We start from the raw sequence: 19,929 nt of genomic DNA, 5'->3' as shown, positions 1-19,929 counted from the left end.
CTCATCTTGGAAAATTCCAGCAACTGCTGGATAAACACTTGTTGGGGATGATCTGGCATTGGGAGGGAGGTGAAAAATTCACAATTCTATATATCTGTGAAGTAGAGAAAACAATGGGAGAAATTTTCAGAGGAATAGAGGGTAAGAGTTATTTAAATAATTTTAGCCTGGGTGCTTGTAGCAATTTTCATATGTGTTACTATGTCATATGCCACCCAGCAGTTACCAATTATAATATGAGGTAAGAATGTGGCAAAAAAATAAAAATATATTTTCCCATATGCTGTTTTTCAGCATTACCTCTAGGTAAAATACAGCAGAACAGCTGGTGTATTTTTTAAAAGTTTTTAACAGTTTTTTTCCCCAACAGTTTTTCTATCTCCTATGACATGAACGAGACACAATGAAATTTGTCAGTAAAATCTTGAGGAATATCTGCACGTGTACATTTACATTTATTACATTCAGTTTGATAACACTAGTAGTTTCAATACAAATGCTATTAGGGAGCTCAAATTTCAGACATGGTCATATGTATATGCAATTTGAAATTCTTTTATCTAGATACAGATCTTGATAGTGAATTTCTTGATGAAAGGTGTGCAGCTAGCTTGTCCCGGAACTCATGAAGATAATTATATTGCTGAAAAAAGTAAAGATACACTGAAATACATTGTAGAAGGCTAATTGCCAGAGTAGTCATGATACTAGTTGGAATCAGGAATCAAAATAATACTTGGTAAAAATGATTCTACATCCTTTTGGGTAAGGAGGTGTTTACATCTTGGGGAAGTTTTATCTTTCAGTGAAGCTACATACAGGGCTTCCTTCATGGCTCAGTGGTAAAGAATCCACCTACAATGCAGAAGACCCGAGGTCAATCTCTAGGTCAGGAAGATCTCCTGGAGGAGGGCATGGCAACCCACTCCAGTTTTCTTGCCTGGGAAATCCCATGGCCAGAGCAGCCTGGAGGGTGACAGTCCATGGGGTTGCAAAGAGTCGGGCATGATTTAGTGACTAAACAACAACAACAAGCTATATATAGTGTGAAAAACTTGCTTTAAAAATCTCGAAAAAACAGCAGGTAGCCTGAAATGCAGATGAGTATTTTACGTCTGTAAAATCGTTTTTCCCTTTACTGGCAGGAGCAAATAAGATTACAAATAACACGTGAAGTGAAAGTGAAAGTCGATCAGTTGTGTCCGACTCTTTGCAACCCCATGGAATTCTTTAGGCCAAAATACTGGAGTGGGAAGCTGTTCCCTTCAAGGGATCTTCCCAACCCAGGGATCAAAACCAGGTCTGGTATTCTATTTTTAATGCATTTTCTCCTGGGGAGTAAGTCCACAGGGAAGGGCACTGTCTGCAGCAATTAACAGTATATTCAAGAAAAATCTATTTCTTGGTTTACAGAAGCCTTAGTTGTCTGCTTTTTGTGATGATAAAATCATTTTGGAACAATTTTCATAATAGAAAATACTGAAATAAAATTACTAATCTTAACAGATAAGCAAAATAGATTCTTTAATTAATTCATTTGGAGTTTTAACAGCTGCCCAGAGGATATTCTTTCCCTGTCCAAAATCTCATTTTGTATTACTGTTGAGAAGTTGGGCTTGCGTACTGCTAACTTAACATATCAGCATAGAGCTGGAAAAACCATGTTTGCCCCAGAATGCTGAGGTGATAAATAGCCCATATTAATGTAGGGTTAAGATTAAAGATGCAAAACACTCATATACACACACATATACATTATGTTTGTCCATGTAATTTGTTCTTGTCAAAGAGACACTTGGGAATATCTTAAATTTGAAGCATCATTTGATTTTAACAGGTAACAAGAGGGAGCTTCTGTTTTCAGAACCTGCTCCTCTGACTTAGTCCTAAAGCTGAGACCAGGTAACTGGGAAAGGAAGGCAAGTTAGCACTGTTGTTCTGTCACTAAGTCGTGTCCTACTCTTTGCAACCCCATGAACTGCTGCATGCCATGCTTCTCTGTCCACAACTATCTCCCTGAGTTTCCTCAAACTCATGTCCATTGAATCAGTGATGCCATCCAACCATCTCATCCTCTGTGACCCCCTTTTCTTGCCCTCAATTTTTCCCAGCATTAGTCTTTTCCAGTGAGCCAGCTCTTCTCATCAGGTGGCTGAAGTATTGGAGCTTTGGCTTCAGCATCACCCCTTCCAATGAATATTCAGGGTTGATTTCCTTTAGGATTGACTGGTCCAAGGGACTCTCAAGAGTCTTCTCCAGCACCACAGTTTGAAAGTGTTAATTCTTTGGCACTCAGCCTTCTTTATGGTCCAACTCTCACATCCATTCCTGACTATTGGAAAAACCATCGCTTTGACTATACAGACCTTTGTTGGCAAAGTGATGCCTCTGCTTTTTAAAACTCTGTCACTGCTGAGTTTTCCAAAGTTTTAAAAAGCCGTGTCTAGGTTTGACATAGCTATTCTTCCAAAGAGCAAGCATCTTTTAATTTCGTGACTGCACTCACCGTCTGCATTGATTCTGGAGCCCAAGAAAATGAAGTCTGACACTGTTTCCACATTTCTCCCATCTATTTGCCAAGAAGTGATAGGCTCTCTTACACCTTCATCAAGAGACTCTTTATAGTTTCTCTTCACTTTCTGCCATTAAAGTGGTATAACCTGCGTATCTGAGGTTGCTAATATTTCTCCTGGCAATCTTGATTCCAGTTTGTTATTCACCAGCATTTTGCATGATGTACTCGGCATATAAGTTAAATAAGCAGGGTGACAATATACAGCCTTGATGTACTCCTTTCCCAATTTGGAACCAGTCTGTTGTTCCATGTCCGGTTCTAACTTGCTTGTTTTCAGCATACAGGTTTCTCGGGAGGAAGGTAAGGTTGCCTGGTATTCCCATCTCTAAGAATTTTCCACAGCTGCTTGTGATCCACAGTCAAAGGCTTTAGCATAGTCAGTGAAGCAGAAGTAGATTTTTTTTGTGTGTTTTTTGAATTCCCTTGCTTTTTCTATGATGCAATGTATGTTGGAGATTTGATCTCTGGTTCCTCTGCCTTTTCTAAATCCAGCTTGTACATCTGGAGGTTCTGGGTTCACATACTGCTGAAGCCTAGCTTGAAGGGTTCTGAGCAAAATCTTGCTGGCATGTGAGATGAGTGCAATTGTATGGTAATTTGAACATTCTTTGGTGTTGCTTTTCTTTGGGATTGAAATGAAAACTGACCTTTTCCAGTCCTGTGGCCACTGCTGAGTTTTCCAAATTTGCTGGCCTAATGAGTATAGCAGTTTAACAGCATCATCTTTTAAAGCTCAGCTGGGATTCCATTACCTCCACTAGTTTTGTTTGTAGTAATGCTTCCTAAGATCCACTTGACTTAGCACTCCAGGATGTCTGGCTCTAGGTGAGCACACCATTGTGGTTATCTGGGTCATTAATATCTTTTTTGTATAGTTCTTCTGTGTATTCTTGCCACCTCTTCTTAATATCTTCTGCTTCTGTTAGGTCCATACCGTTTCTGTCCTTTATTGTGCCCATCTTTGAATGAAATGTTCCCTTGGTAACTCCAATTTTTCTTAAAAGAGATCTCTAGTCTTCCCATTCTATTGTTTTCCGCTGTTTCTTTTCATGGTTACTTAAGAAGGCTTTCTTATCTCTGCTTGCTATTTTCTGGAACTCTGCATTCAGTTGGGCGTATTTTTCTGTTGGCATGACAGATCTACAAATCAGTAATATCTTTGGGGCCCTGCTACTCAGTGTTTTTGGTTTTAAAGAGAAAGTAAATGGAAAGATGTCACTTTGGTTAGTCACAGCAAAGGATAACTAGAATGACCTTACATTTTTTTTTTCTATTAGTCATTCATCTGTGTTTGTTAAATGTTTAATGATACCATAAGAGGATCTTCATGAGCTACTTTTAGTTCAAAAGTCTACCCAGGAAACTACCTATTTTATAGTAAAAATTGCCTCATTTTTCCAGGTGACAGAATTCATTCCCAGAACTGAATGGGCAAAAAACTGAAAAGGAATGGATCCTGGAAGAATAAACTGGAAAGTTCACAATTTTTCATTATTTTGTTTGGAAAAGCTGAACTTATTTAAATGTAAATTTAAAAAGTCAAAATATAAACAGGTGATACATGGATAACAGGATGCTTTGGATTTTCATGGCCCCTTTGAGGACGTGTTGCACTGTGACAGTTCATCCCTAACCACAGCCTCATGAGAACAGTCACCCTTCTTACTTTTATGGTCTGTATCGCTCCAGATCCTCTCAGGTCCCTCAGGCTGTCGATGGCTTGCTGCGGTGATACTGTGTCAGACAGGTATAGGAGGAGACAAGCAGCTACTAATAGAACATGAGAGAAAAAGCATGTATTATATATATTATAAACTGATGATGGGGTACAACAATTCATATTTAGTTTATTTAGTCTTCTGTTGTGCAGAAGACTGAGTTTGCTGTAATTGTTTGAAATGAATTAAGACTAAGACTTTTTAGTGTGTTTTTGATAGTTAAATTATGATTTTAAATGACTGCAGTTGAATTACAATTTAACACTGGCTTCATTCTTTTTTATTAAAACTTTTATTGAGTGATTAAAATTCATCTCTCACAATTCATTCATCGAAAGTGTATAATTTAGTGGATTTCAGTGCAGCCATCGCCACGGTTTCAGAATATTTTCATTACCTCAGGAAGAAGCCCTGTACCCTTTTGTTATCATCCCCTTATCACTCATCATCCTGTCACCCCTCCCCTAAGCAACATTTAATCTACTTTCTGTCTTTATGGATTTGCCTATTCTAGACATTTCAAATAAAAGGAATCATAAGTTGTCTTTTGTGACTGACTTCTTTCACTTAGCATTATGTGTTCAAGATATTTACATTTGGTGGCATGTACTTCATTCCTTTTTTATAGCTGAATAATATTCCACTGTATGGCTATACATTTTGTTTATCCATCTGTCAGTTGATGTGGACATTTAGGCTTTTCCATTTTTTGGCTGTCATAAATAATATGGCTATAAATGTTCATAAGTTTTGTATGAACATGTTTTCATTTCTTTTGGATATATACCTAGGAGTGAAATTGCTGGGTTGGACAGTAACTCGATAGGTAAGGAGGAGGAGGGACTGCCTGGCTATTTTCCAAAGCAGCTGCACCATTTTTCATTCCAAGCAGCAGAGTAGTAAGTTTTCAGTTGTTCTACACCCTTGCCAACTCTTGCTTTCCATTTTTTGGATAATAGCCATTCTAATGGGTGTTAGGTGGTATCTCATTGTGGTTTTGATTTGCATTTCTCTGATAACTAAGATTTTGAGCATTTTTATGTGTGCTAATTAGTGATTTGTGTATTTTGTTTGGAGAAATGTCTGCTCATATCCTTTGCCCAGTTTTTAACTGGGTTGTCTGTCTTTTTATTGAGTTGTAAGAGTTCTTTATGTAGTCTAGGTAAGTCCCTTATCAGATACATGGTTTGCAAATGTTTTCTCCCATTCTGTGGGTTGTCTTTTCATCCTGATAGTATCTTTACACAAAAGTTTGTAATTTTGATACTGTCCAACACTAAAAGGAATAATTGTTACTCCCACTGTGTTACTTCATTAGCTATTTTTCCAACATACTTTTGAAAAGTTTAAAGTTAACATGTAACTAAGGTTTCTATACTTTTGAAAAGTTTAAAGTTAACATGTAACTAAGGTTTCTATGCTTATGTTACCCATGGATATTTAGAAGTTACTGTATCATAATACCTGCATAGGGAAGATATTAGAAAGTAAAACACAAGAAGGCAGGTGCTAAGACATAAAAATTGTTTTCCAGAATCCTCTAAAGCAATGCTGAAAACACCTCCCACTCCACTCTCACCCAAGATTTCTAAGGAACACTAAATGTTGGCCCTTAAATAATCCTTTGGGTCTTAGTAGACATATATTATATTTTGTCTGATTTTCATACAAAGTGAGCATATGGCCCAGAAAAATGAGTTTTCCTACTTGGAGGTAAAAAACAAAAGCTGAATAATGGAAATATATTTCTTACCAAGACAAGATCTCCCAAGTCCTCCATAACAGCTGAAAGGGAAATACAGTTTTGAAGTTTGTACATTTTTATTCCATCCCAACAATTATAACCAGAGACTTGCTCTTTCTGCCTTCTATTTCTAGTCTAATGCCTAGCACAGTGCCTTGTACCCATGGAGATTAATAAGTATCTTTGAATGAATCAGTCAAGAGCAAAGTATGCTTATTTATTTGCTGGGAGGTATTCTGTATACCTCAAAGGGCCAAGGAAAGCAAAACCTTTTTATTGACCTCTTGCAACATCTGGTAGTTCAGCTGGTAAAGAATCTGCCTGCAATGTGGAAGACCTGGGTTCGATCCCTGGGTTGAGAAGATCACCTGGAGAAGGGAACGGCTATCCACTCCAGTATTCTGGCCTAGAGAATTCCATGGGGTCACAGAGTCGTGAGCCACCTTCACTTTCAACATCTGAGGAGTGTAACATGTTACTAAATTGATAGAAATCAGAGTAGTTTTACCAACTGCCTCTATTTTTCTCTAAACAAAACCTTAGTAGTTTTGTTTATATGGAGACAAATCCATATAAATAACTCTTCAGTCATGTGATAAGAGTACAGAAGTAGTGCATCCTGTAGGTTTAGAGCTTGGGCTCCGGAGCCCCAGGGCCTGGGGCTGAGAATCATGACTCTCACTTATTAGATGTGTCAGCCTCAGTTATTTAACCTCTCTGGCCTCAGGCTTTTCACCTATAAGATGGGACAGCAACAGTATCTATGTCATAGTGAGGATTGAATGGGGTAACATTTGTAAAGCTTACAACAGAGCTTGGCACAGAGTAAGAAATAAATGAACATTAGCTGCTATTATGTAGCTTTGTGAAGAAATGAGCAGTTCTGTATAACTGGATTTTCTAGGAAAATGAAGATCAATTCTTAAAGCAGTGAAAACATTCACTTTAATCAGTTTCAAAGATCCTAAAAAAGTGTATTAGACACTTTCTGACTTTTCTAAGAGAGTGTACTGATTCCATTTAGGTGCTGACAACTCATCAAGTACATCAGTTACAGTGGTGTATACATAGACAGAACTGTGGATATGTGTCCTGTGACAGGAGGAGACGGGATCAAACAGGTACTGACCCCTGGGAAGCTGATGAACTTGCTTTCTACAGTGTCCTGGCTATAGGCCTGTTTCAGAGATGAGGCTCTACTGTATAAAGAGAGACAGAGACTATTTTAGTGGCTTTCTGTAGGATTAAAAGGTACCACTTATAACTCTTGCTGCCTTTATCTTTCCTCCTCTGTTTGGTTCTTCCTACTTATCCTTCAAAATCTAGCTCAAATTTCAACTTCCGCAGTGCCTCTGTCCCCCACAGAAAGCGCTGCCATCTTGGGTGCTGCCGCGTATACATATGTTTGAGTGTTACTACACTCGTGTGATAGCGTCAGCTGTGGTTTCTTTGAGGGTGGAACTGCATCTCAGAGTGTGTGCTTTGTATTCATAATATTTCATATACAATGCTTCATACACTGGGTTGAAGTGTGTCCCTGAAAAGATATGTACCTAATCTCTGGTACAATGAATGCGACCTTATTTGCAAATTTGGTTAGTTGCTCAGTCATGTCTGACTTTTTGCAACCCCATGGTCTGTAGCCTGGCAGGCTCTTCTGTCTTTGGAATTCTCCAGGCAAGAATACTGGAGTGGGTTGCCGTTCCCTTCTCCAGGGGATCTTCCTGACCCAAAGATTGAACCTGGGTGTCCTGTATTGCAGGTGGATTCTTTACTGTCTGAGTCACCAAGGAACCCCAATCCACTATGAGTGGTGTCCTTCTAAGAGGAAACTCCATATGAAAACACAGACACCCTGTCATGTGATGACAGAGGCAGGGAGTGGAGTGATGCAGTTACAAGCCAGAGTATGCCAAGGATTGCCGGCCACTACCAGAAGATAGGAACAAGACAGGAAGGAATCTATCCAGGGTCTCAGAGGGAGCATAGTTCTGCTGGCACCTTGATTTTGGACTTCAAGCCTTTAGACCTGGGTGGGAATAAATTTCCGTTTTTTAAGCTACCCAATGTGTGGTGCTCTGTTACAACAGCCCTAGGAAATGGTATAATACAATAGGCACTGATTTTATAAAGGAGCAAAAAAGTCCCAGGAAAGTAGTCAGGCAGCACAGATAGAAAACAGAACAGGAAAAAAATTTTACCAGATGCTGTTTCTGAGGAATAAACTCTAGAGCTGTCTAGCAATGTCAGCACTCAAGGATGGGAGAATGAATAGAAAATCTTCTTTGTCTGAACAAACATTAGTCACTGTAGGGACACTTTTGAAAAGTCTAGGATAATGAAAATTTCTAGTCATCAGATGCTTTATTTTATGGGAGCCTGAAGCATTCGACATAAGCAAGACCTTTCCATCCTGTTTATGTTCAAACATCAGAGCATTTGGTTTGCTGGAACCTGCTAGAGTAGAATTTTTTTAAGCTTCTCTAAACTGAGCTAGTTTGATTTCTAGTAATCTTTCGGCAGAAGCTTTCAAAGATTTGGGAAAAAAAAAAAAATTACAGAATTTGTTTGAAAAATGGGTCCCAAAATTGTAAACTATTTTTTCACCAGTTCCATGTATCTAATGCTATTTTACTTAGACTTATCAGCAAATTTATCATAGATAACTGTATTTATTCTAAAATTTTGTTTCTACAGTTAGTACTAGATGAGAAGTGATGCTTTTCTATAGAGTAAGTTTGGAAACTGTAGGATATAAAATGACTTCTAGTTCTTTCTCCCCTGCTTTACAGTTCTCTACATCAGGGTTTAGTTTGGTGATAGACAGATGTGTGTTCCCAAAGACCTCTGTACTAGGTTGGCTTGTTTTTAAAAACATAAACTATTGGTGTGGAGCCCCAGAAGTCTTGATCTAAGGTGAGAGAAGCTGGCTGGGCTTGCTCTTTCAGTAGGTGCCCTGAGACTGTGTTATTTGGTGTAGTTTGTATACTTTCTAGCCCACAGTAGTGACCTTAGAGCTTTTGAGGTATCGCACTACTTAATGTTCTATGTTGCTCCAGAAAGGATTACACAGACTAAGATATCAAAAAAGAAAAAAAAAAATGCAATCACAAAGAAGGACTAGTTTTCTCTCTGTAGCTGGTTCCCCTCTGCTTTGTGGGGCTCACCTCTGGCATAACTACGTTACTTTCCCTGACACCACTTCGAGTCTTTGCAGTGCTACTGTCTACTGCTGATTGTCACTCTCTTCCTTTCTCCAAGCTTTTTTCTTCTCTCCCTTTTTTCTCCCTTAATTCATTTTGTTTTATTTTAAACTTTGATACCAGTAGCTTATGTACAACCCCTGACAAAAATTGCGAGTCTCTTTTCTCTTTCTTTCAGGTAGCAAATTCATATCATCAAATAAAATTTTCAAGTCCTGTTTTTAGGATTGCTCATGGGTTAGGGATGATTCCTTTGCTGCTAATGTTTTAAAAAATTGACTTTCTTGCTGTTGGAAGAAAGTAACTGAAAGGTCGACTGATAGTTAAGGTGGTGTTATATAACAAGAATGACACCCTGACCTTTTTGGGAAGGATAGTGTCCCCAAATTATGAGTAAAGGTCTAAGGCAAAAGGAAAAAGAAAAAAAAAAAGCCTGTTACCCTAGTCTAAAAATTTCCCAATCTACTCATTCATTGTCCTTATTCTTCAAAAATCATCATGGCAAATATCTGAGTGCTTGCTCTGTGCCAGGCATTGTGCAGGACTTTTCATGTGTTACCTCCTTTAAATCTTTGCAAGGAAATATAAGGTAGGTAATAAGTGCATACGGATGCAATAATTTGAGAAATCATTTTTGACTGGGACATTTCTCACGTATTATATGGAGAAAAGGAGAACGTACTGTATTAAGGTTTTCCGGTTATTTTTAAGGCAAATTTCAAGCTCCTCCATAATTTCACAGCAGCTGGTGATGTCAGGAGTCCCTCCATCTGGAATTGGATGGTGATGAGTGATAATTCCATACTGATGGTAGAGATCCAAAAGGTTTGGAACTCTATATTTTGATAGTTCCCCTCTGGTGCAGAAAACAAATATGTCTTGTATACCATAGCTCTTTAGTTCTTCTGCCAATAGACCGAGATACACAAGGACACACATGGACAAAACATTACAAATTTAAATACAGTCAAGTCAGGAGGGAAAATATGGAGTTAAGTCCCTTAAGCTGAACAAATTAAGTAAATAACAAAATGACCTGTTAACTTTGAAGTCCTTATTGATAACCTAAAACAATGCTGATCTGTCTTCAAACTAGGGTAAAAAGTAACTACGTGCAAATAGGAATTAGAAACATCTGAACCAAAACATGATTAAAATGAGATCTGACTTTATAAGTCAAAATACCTTTTATTGGATTTTGAAATGTCAATTATATTGCTGCTTTGAAAAATAATTTTTATAATAAATACTGCTCTAAATTTTAAAATGTCTAATATTTCAAAATAAGAAGGAATGATAGCACATTTTCCCTGTTTTCTTCTCACCAAATCAACCTTGTTTGCTGTGTTTAAAACTATTTTGTTTCACCCTAAGCATTGTATATAAAATCTCCAGCATAGCCATGGTGCCTGAGCTCTTGTATTCTCTCTTATATTTGCACTGTACCACACAATTATGCATTTAATTTTATGAACTAGGGTTTCAAGGAAATAAAAGCATTAGCTGTATGAAAATTATATGACCTAGTGAATTTCAGGGTAATGATATGAACCAAGCAGCAGTACTACACGTCATTCTATTTACTGGAGCTTCCTCATGGCAATATTCACTACAGAGCATTTGGTTCATAATGAATAATTCTGGCTCATCTGATTCCTCTTTTTCTCTCCCTGCTGACAAAATCCAAGGACATTTAGCTATTTAGGTACAAAGTACTTTTATCATGAAATGCTAAACCTGTACTTGAATTATGGCTAGTCCATTTAAGATGTATTGTAAATGTAAAATACATATATGATTTCAAAGACCAAGTACAGTACAAAAAACCCCCTATGTCATTAATAATTTGTTTTATACTTAAAACCCACTGAAATGAGTTAACTTTACCTGTTTTTACTTTTTTAACATGGCCCCTAGAAAATGTCAAAGTACATATATGGCTTCTATTTGTGGCTCCCAGGATGTTTCTAAGGACAGCTGTTCTAGATAATACTATTATGCTTTTGTACTTGTAAAAGGGTTTAACATGTAGTTGACATACTTAACCATTTTTAGGAGAGTAGGTAATCTCCTATTTGCCTCCTGTACACATTGATAATTTCTATTATTTAGGTTGGATTAGTAGATTTCAACTTTCCCAGAAAGGACTCTGAGGAAGGACACAGGAAGTGCTGCTAGGAGAGTCTAGGTCTCCCCCTTCAAACACTGTTAGCTGTTTTGTATGTTGGATTCCATTTAAGATTTCCTTGGAAGAAAAAAGTTTTGGTAAAAAACTGGAAACTCCTTTCCAAATGAATAGGGCTTTCCAAAGTGTTCAAGATTGTTTCTTGAACCAATGATTTAAATGTTATTTTGCTCATGACATAAATGATTGTTCTGCAAATGGAAATTGCCTACCATGGTGGATATCTCTAGAGCAGAAAATCTTTACAAATACTGCAAGGGTCAACTAATCTATTAGTCTTTTAAGTCTTTTTTGGGAGGTAAAGTAAAGAAAGTATATTAGCAAATTGATATTCTAGGATAACAAGGAAAGAACTTTGAGATTTATAAAATCTATAGTAATCAGAATCAAACAATATATACATTTTTGCTTTGGTTTATTATAAGGACATTGGTAGGACAAGTAAGCTTGAGATATTCCAGGTCAACCAGAAAAAAATATTTTGAAAATCTAAATTTTTAGTATTATGCAATTTATAAATGCCAAATCAGGGTAGATTATCCGTGCATTTGTAGGATTATTAAACTTCAGGCTATGAATATCTTTGGGCATGTGGAGATCAGATCCTATTCCATCTTTTCTACCTATACCCTGGTTCTATAAATTTTCTGTCTGGGATAGACAATTTCAATACTACCTCTGGGTTCCCAACTCAGGCTTAATTTCCAATACAGTCAAGTCTGCAAAGAACAGTATGTTCAAAGTTCTAGGCATTGCAATTCCAGTTTTCTATTTCATTACTTTTCTCCCTCCAACTTATACATTCTAACCTCAAAAACAGTTTATGTGTACAAAATGACAATTAGTGAAAAACAGCACTATGTTTAGTACATGATAGTTCTCTGTGCTCTTCACAAATACATCTTCATATATTAGAATATGTCTATAGTTTGAAACTTAATGAAATACTGAACATTTTTGTGAAAATTCAGAAGAGACTACAGTTTGTTCTTTACGACAAAGAGATTTTCAGTATTATTTTTTAAAAACCTGTTAAGATGGTTTTCTCATATTACACCTACCTGTATCTTTCTGGATATTTCTTCTAACATCTTTAAATTTGCAACCTGTAAGTAATGACAAGGCAAGTCAAAGAGTCAGTTTTTGGTCATAAATAACAAGTATATTTAAACACGTATATAGCTACCGTAGAAAATCATTACACATGACCATTTATATGCACCAATTCCATTTTGAATGTGAATTTCAATTTCTTATCTTCTTAGGAATATAATTCCAGGGATTCAGATTTCTGTAACAAGAACCTGGCTACAGTCTTAAGCCTCACGTTGTACTCCCATGTTACATTTAAGATAGGTAAATCAGAAATGTAGACCTGTGAATGTGGAGTTGGAGGGCTGAAGAATAGACGTATGTTCCTTTATCAATAGCCCACCAACAGGGTTTCCAGAACTGAGTTCCTATGCTGATAGTCTGTGAAATTCTCTTACTCCTCAGTACCGAGAATGATGTGCTGGTTAACACAAAAATTATTTCTAATAGATGAGTAGTGTTACCTACCTGGAAGAGCACATAAACCAAGAAACTGAGAACAATTCACTCGTGACAGGGGTAGCCTGAAAGGAAGAAAACTTTATCAAGTTCAATTAAAAGTCATAGATGAACATTTACACAAACGTGTGCTGGGCCCTGAACAAAGGTGTTTTAAAGTTTTATAGCAGTCACAAAACAAAAATTTACAGTGAAGTATCAATGTGTTCACCATAAAAAGGCTTGGAGAGACTAGGAGTTTTAAAATAGGGATTTATCATTTGCTTTGTTGAATTTAAGTCTTAAAAGTGGCAAACTTATTTAAACTAACTTAAAGATAGTAATGCCAAGATTACCTACAGCTAGTATAAAGTGTACTTAAGTTACCCTGCAGTATGTTACTGAGATATTTTGTATTAGTTAATCTTAGGTAATAAGCTGAAAATGAGCATTTTGACAATTTCATCTCCAGATTTCTGTATAGGACTTCCTTAAATAGATACAATTTCATAGAATGAAAACCACAGGCCACCTATTCTTTGTTGTAATGGATTTTGGTTAAAATGAAATAATTTCAAGAAATCCTATTCCCAGTTTGCAGTCCTCAGGGACAAAGGAGGCAGAGGTTTACCTTGTCTGCAAAAGAGATGAGTTTAGAGGAAAAGAGGGGGCATCATATAAATACTAAGTGACTTTGAAAATTAGATAAATTTTTGAGTCTGAAGGGGGTTTAGAAAGGGAAATGAAAAATAATTGCTTTTGATGGCAGAATAAAATAACTATAGGGCCAACACTTTTTCCCTCTTGATAGATTATTACATTTACAAGGATAAGAGGAAGCATTTGATTGCTGGTTGTAGAGAATCTGATGTAAGTCACTGCTAAGATTTAGAAGCTGATTTTCTATAAAAACATTTGCTTTGTTATTGTGTCTGTGGTGATGTGGCTTTTATCTTAAACAGGCTCTGCTGGTGGATGCGCTACTGTGGCAAGTAGTTCTAGGATTTGAATAAAGGATACCATAGAATTTCATACACTATTCCTTTGTTATGAAAGAATAAGAAGGTTTTGGCACTAAATGGGAGGTCATTGCAATCTTAACTCATTTCTATTATGGTTTTCTCAATGAATAAGGAAGGAACTCCCACCACTCCCACCTCCCCCCTTCCAAAAAATCTTATTCTGTCATAGACATAAAAAGAATTATATAATCATCAGAAGAAAATCATTTACAATATATAGACTAAATTATACAAAGATTATGTTGTATACCTCAAACATTTTAGCTCATTAACTCTCAGAAATGTTAACATACCATGATATCTGAATTGGAGTCTGTTCATCTTCAATAGGCTCTTCATCTGATGAGTCAAACTCACTTGTTTGCATTGAAGTAGGCTTCAAAAGAAATCAATTATTTTAAATAACTGTAAAGAATATTTGCATATAGTTTTAGCAAAACAGCCTTGCTTAAACACACACTGAGGCATATTTGCAATTTATTCAACCTGGAATATCAGAGATCAGTAATATCAATAATAAACTATTGCTGTTTACCATCCTATTAATAATTACAGGACTATGCAGTGGAAAGAGTGTTGCAGTGGGAACCAAGAAGCCTGTTGTCTGGTCTTGACTCTGCCACTTACTGTATAAGCTCAGACAAGTGATGTCAGTTTCTACTGGATCTCAGTTTTCCAAAACTATAAAGTGAGGATATTTATTTATTCATTCACAAACACTTCTTGGACACTTTGATTTGTCAAGCTCTGGAGATGCAAAGATCCATAAACTAAATAGCCTGCCTTCAGTATAGTTGGAGAGACAATGTGTACATAGATTCAAGAAAGTTAGAAGTGCTAAAATGGAAGCATAAACTATGACCTTCAGAGCAGAGAAGGTAGTGACTGCTTAGTGAGCTGGAGAAAGCTTCACATAGGAGAGATCCATTAGTTGGATTTTGATGGAAGAGCAGGAGGTATTGAGTTAAGGCAATTAAGACAAAAAACTAAAACCACATGTGCTTGTGTACAGTATAGTCTCTCAGCATCCGAGTGGGGACTGGTTGGTTCCAGGAGCAACCCCACCCCACCACCGCCCCACCCATACACACACCATGGGTTCCAAAATCCCCTGATGGTCAGTTCAGTTCAGTTCAGTCGCTCAGTCGTGTCTGACTCTTTGCAACCCTATGAATCACAGCACGCCAGGCCTCCTTGTCCATCACCAACTCCCAGAGTCTACTCAGACTCATGTCCATCGAGTCAGTGATGCCATCTAGCCATCTCATCCTCTGTCATGCCCTTCTCCTCCTGCCCCCAATCCCTCCCAGCATCAGTCTTTTCCAATGAGTCAACTCTTTGCATGAGGTGGCCAAAGTATTGGAGTTTCAGCTTTAGCATCATTCCTTCCAATGAACACCCAGGACTGATCTCCTTTAGAATGGATTGGTTGGATCTCCTTGCAGTCCAAGGGACTCTCGAGTCTTCTCCAACACCACAGTTCAAAAGCATCAATTCTTCAGTACTCAGCTTTCTTCACAGTCCAACTCTCACATCCATACACGACCACTGGAAAAACCATAGCCTTGACTAGACGGACCTTTGTTGGCAAAGTAATGTCTCTGCTTTTGAATATGCTATCTAGGTTGGTCATAACTCTCCTTGACGGTCAAGTCCCTTACAAAAAAACAAAATAGTACAGTTGGTCCTCTGCATCTGTGGATACCGAGGGCTAGCTGTATTCAGGAATTGTGACATCAGAGCAGAGGAGAGGAAGCTAAAGAAGTAGCTTTCTCATTTCTCTAAAGATAACCCCCACACAGCCTAGTAGTTTGATTGGGGAGCAGGGTGGGAAGTATAGATGCAATAACCTGGCCCTAACTTTGTGAATGACTGAACTAGAGAGATTAAGATAGACTTTGTGTGCTACTCTAAGAAGTCAAAACTCAATTGTGTGAAAAGAATTTCTACATGGAAGATGTGTTATAAGACCAATAAAAAACACACCTTTCTTCTACTTCCTAGTTGGCGCCAACTGAGGGATGAGACACTGGAGAGGCATGGAGATCAATATGTCAGTTTTATTATGGAGGATGAGATGGAGGATGGGCTTTAAGCCCACTGAGGTCAAGTGGGCTTGTCAATTCTTCACTTCAGAATTGGACTTATCCACTCAGGCACCGGCAGTGATGGACAATTCAGCTCCCCTCCCCCACCCTGTGGCAGACAGCACCCTAGAAAGTACTCTCTGTGAAGAGAAGGGAAGGAAAGAATGAGTTCCTTGAGTTCAGCTCCTCTCAAACAGGAATCAGATCATTCACTCCCTCCCTTCTGGGGACAAGTGACAGCTAATGTCCCTCCACGTGGAAACACAAGGATTAGCAAGTATAACCGCTTAATGTTTTTTCTAGCTCTGAAGCTATATTCTAGAATGGTCTGGTTTGTTACTACAAGATCACATTACAGAGTCAATTTAGGCTGTGGATTTGAGTTGCTCTGGATCTATTTGTATTGTTATTGTCAAGTCAACGCAAAGGGAGACCCTTCAGGGGGTTGTCAACCCTGTGGTAGGTGATGTGAGTCAGGTGGGGTTTCTGGTCCTTAAGCCTGCTTTTTCTTTCTTTCTCTTTAAGGCAGTTTTGGTGATTTGAGTTTCAATTTGTGTGACCCCTTCACTCAGGCTTTCCCACCCAGGTTTACAAATCCTAACAGAGCTGGACGTTTCTGCTTCCTTGGGCCCAGAGATTCTGAACGCCAGGGAAAGGGAAGCAGTGCCTGGTGGCCCAGTGGCATGGTGACAGTCGTGACACACCCACAAGCGGGGTTTGTTAATCATCTTTCATAAAGTTTTCCCCGTCAGCTGTGAGGACTGTTCTCAGGGGGCCCAGGCAGCCCGGGATATGCTTTGGAACTGGGGTATCAGGCTGAATGATGCACGGAGACACAAGCTCTCTACGCCTCAGTTTCCTTCTTAAAATGGGATTCAGCCCTTTCTGGCAGGGCTGTCGCGAGGCTTAGGAGATCCTGTATGCGACAGCTCACAGCCCTCAACAGGAGCGTAGCGAATGTCCGTCTTCCCCTGGCTAGCCACCTACCCTGTCCTTTCTGCCATCCTCGCAGGTCCGGGGATAGCACCGCCTCCCCTAGCCTGGACAGTTACTGCGAGAGTTGTGCGGCGGCCAGGCCCAGGCTGTCCCCGGGCTCAAGAACTGGCCTCAGGACCGCTCCCATTCCTGCGGCTCCGTTCCTCCAATCCCCGGCCCCACTCACCGGCTTCATTGCGGGCCACCCCACGTCCAGATCGGCCACCACCTCCCTTAGGCAGCACCGGTATCTCAGCCTCCGCCCCGAGCCGAGCCAGCCCCTCTACTCAGCTCATTGGTACATCCTTCTGTAAGGTGGGGCGAAGCGTCTTCTTAAAACCAATCGGACCCCCACTTCCTGTTTCTTACTCCGCCCCCGGGCGCCCTGGCTCGGCCTCTAACCGCTCATTGGTTCGTAGGAGGCCTTTGAAAGACGCGCGGGAGGAGAGCCGTGCTGAGCGTTGATTGGCTGGGAGGGCTCTCTCCTCCCGCCGGTTGGAAGCGTAGAGGGGGCTGGGAAAGGGGCGGAGCGATATAGTTTAAAGGCAGCCCGGGGGGGAGTGGGGATGTTGGAAAGTGGGGCTTCCTCTTGGCAGAGTTCCAAGGTAGTACCGAGTACGGAATTTTGTTTGTTTTCTTAATTTTTTTTTAAACTTATTTTTTAAGGACATGGTGGGGAGCATTGGCCTGAGGCATCTTGTGAAAACACACCTCATCCTATAGACTTAATAATTATGGTATGTCTCGTCTATGGGGTCGCACAAGGTCGGACACGACTGAAGCGACTTAGCAGCAGCAGCAGTCCTACAAATACTGTGAAAATTGCCCAAACCCAGAATATAAATATACTTTGTATGTTTGATATTTTATGTTCCTTAGCATTCCGGATATAGACAGGTTAAGATGTAGATCAACCCTCCTGTTCATGAAATATGAATGAAATATGATGTTATGAAGGGGAGATTAAAAGTCTCCAGATGGTTTAAGTGTCAATTTTTCTAAATAATTGGCTCTAATCTTTAAAAAACGTGTTCAATTATTCTCTCTTACATTCTCCAGTCCCCATTTAGTTTGGTGTGGGGAAGAAGGTCACCTGGAGCAGTATTACCGGCAGATCTGACAAAAATACGCAGAACTTTCAGAAGCCTGACTCATGTTATGGAAACCAGTGGGAAGAGAGCTATTGAGAAGAATTCTTTAGTAAAGAAGGTAGCACAGTTTGACTTAGAGACTGTATTAGGGTTCTCCGGGGAGGGGGGATAGGATATGTACATAAAGAGATTTATATTAAAGAATTGGCTCTCACAACTGTGGAGGCTTGGCAAGTCAAAAGCTGATGGGAGATGCTAGGGGGGATGGAGACTCAGGAAAACGTTGTGGTTGTAGTTCAGAGGCAGTCTGCTGTAGAACCAGGACTAGCTGATGCTGCAGATGAAGGCCAAAGCCCATTTGCTGCAAAATGTTTACTTACCTTCTTGTTCAGACTTTCAGTTGATTGGATGAGGACCGTCCACACTATAGAGCAGAATCTGTTTTCCTCAAAGGCCACCAATTTAAATGTTAACCTCATCCAAAAACACCCTCACAGAAACATCTTGAATACATTTTGAGCAGCTATTTAGGCACAATAACCTATCCAAGTGACACATAAAATTAGCCGTCACAGATAGGTTGGACTTGATTCATTCATTTATTCAGTAAATATTTATTGGGCACCCAGGTCCTATTCAAGGTACAAAGAATACTTGAGTGAACTAAACAAAGTCCTTGATGTTATGGGGGCTCACCTGCTATTGGGTGAGATGTCAGGTTGTGATGTGTGCTATGAAGGAAAATTAAAACAAGTGCAGTCTGATGAGGATGCTAGATAGAAAAGCCAGGGAAGGCATTTTTGAGATGTTACTTGAGAAACCCAAATGAAGAGAGAGAGTGAACCATATGAGTATTTAGAGGGAGAGTTTTCAGTCTGTCTGAAGAGTGAGGAGGTGCAAAGGCCCTCCTTTGGAGGGTCCAAAGGAGGTGGGAATGTGTTGCTGCTGCTGCCTCAGTCATGTCCGACTCTGTGTGACCCCATAGATGGCAGCCCATGAGGCTCCCCCGTCCCTGGGATTCTCCAGGCAAGAACACTGGAGTGGGTTGCCATTTCCTTCTCCAATGCATGAAAGTGTAAAGTGAAAGTGAAGTCGCTGAGTCTTGTCTGACTCCTAGCGACCCCATGGACTGCGGCCCACCAGGCTCCTCCATCCATGGGATTTTCCAGGCAAGAGTGCTGGAGTGGGGTGCCATTGCCTTCTCCGGAGAATGTGTTAGGTGTGCTCAAAAAACGGCAAGGAGGTGAGTATGGGAGAAGCTGATTGAGTGAGGCAGGCAATTAAGCAGGGCCTTGTGGGTGGCCTACGAGCCTCTTTTCTGAAGCATTCTGAGAGGGTTTAAGGAAAGATTGGGACCTGGGTTTCAGGTACTTTCGGGGTGGGCTTCAGGATATTTGATACTCCTTCATTCCCTAATGCTCACCTTCTTTCCACTTCTCCCAGTGTTGTCTCCACAGATCTCTTTATTCTTCAACATCAGACACTTCTCAGACCTTTACCCCTCCCCCACCCTTGGAATTAGTGAAACCCCAGTCCTTTTGATCATGAAGGGACATGCATATTCTGCCACATGTGGCCTCCGCTGGATATGAACATAGTCTCAATCTGTTCTAGCTCTTGCTGATTCTGCAAGAGGAGAGGATGAGCTCCAGTCCCATGGTAAGAAGAGGGTGGGATGTGGAGGGCTGAAGAAAACTGGGAGTGTTTCAATTTCTGTTTGTTCTTTTCACCAGCAGGGCCAGTCTAGGGTTTCTCTTTACCCAAACACATCTCACCTCTGTGATGCAGGGTTTTCTTTT

At 39.6% G+C, this 19,929-nt stretch overlaps 1 protein-coding gene and 1 long non-coding RNA gene across 6 annotated transcripts in view; one reads left to right on the top strand and one right to left on the bottom strand.

Annotated features, from left to right (window-relative positions):
* Positions 1-436: 436 nt before the first annotated feature.
* On the bottom strand, positions 437-17,375 carry CDKN3 (cyclin dependent kinase inhibitor 3). 3 transcript variants are annotated; one of them, XM_055538100.1, is made up of 9 exons: positions 17,227-17,375; positions 14,271-14,353; positions 12,986-13,041; positions 12,487-12,531; positions 10,128-10,145; positions 9,923-10,010; positions 6,047-6,078; positions 4,242-4,345; positions 437-643 (listed from the first exon to the last, which is right to left on the bottom strand). In XM_055538100.1, the coding sequence occupies exons 1-9, from the start codon at positions 17,233-17,235 to the stop codon at positions 557-559; spliced, it is 522 nt and encodes a 173-aa protein (XP_055394075.1). In that variant the 5' UTR covers positions 17,236-17,375; the 3' UTR covers positions 437-556. The 3 variants fall into 3 exon arrangements, with proteins under 3 accessions (XP_055394075.1, XP_055394076.1, XP_055394074.1); XM_055538101.1 differs by lacking the exon at positions 10,128-10,145; XM_055538099.1 differs by having other exon boundaries at positions 9,923-10,145; positions 17,227-17,374.
* LOC129621541 (uncharacterized) overlaps positions 17,214-19,929 on the top strand; it is a 15,224-nt gene continuing 12,508 nt past the window's right edge. Inside the window, exons 1-3 of one of the 3 annotated variants that reach the window (XR_008699430.1) lie at positions 17,608-17,644; positions 18,099-18,248; positions 19,574-19,789. This is a non-coding gene — a long non-coding RNA (uncharacterized LOC129621541). Of the gene's footprint in view, positions 17,338-17,607; positions 18,249-19,573; positions 19,790-19,929 lie in introns of those variants that run through there. The other 2 variants (XR_008699429.1, XR_008699428.1) reach the window with 2 other exon arrangements.

This window comes from Bubalus kerabau, chromosome 10 (genome assembly GCF_029407905.1).
Source record: "Bubalus kerabau isolate K-KA32 ecotype Philippines breed swamp buffalo chromosome 10, PCC_UOA_SB_1v2, whole genome shotgun sequence".
Classification (NCBI taxonomy): Eukaryota; Metazoa; Chordata; class Mammalia; order Artiodactyla; family Bovidae; genus Bubalus; species Bubalus kerabau.
The sequence above is the reverse complement of the archived record's forward strand: the minus strand, read 5'-3'. Positions and strand labels throughout refer to the sequence as shown.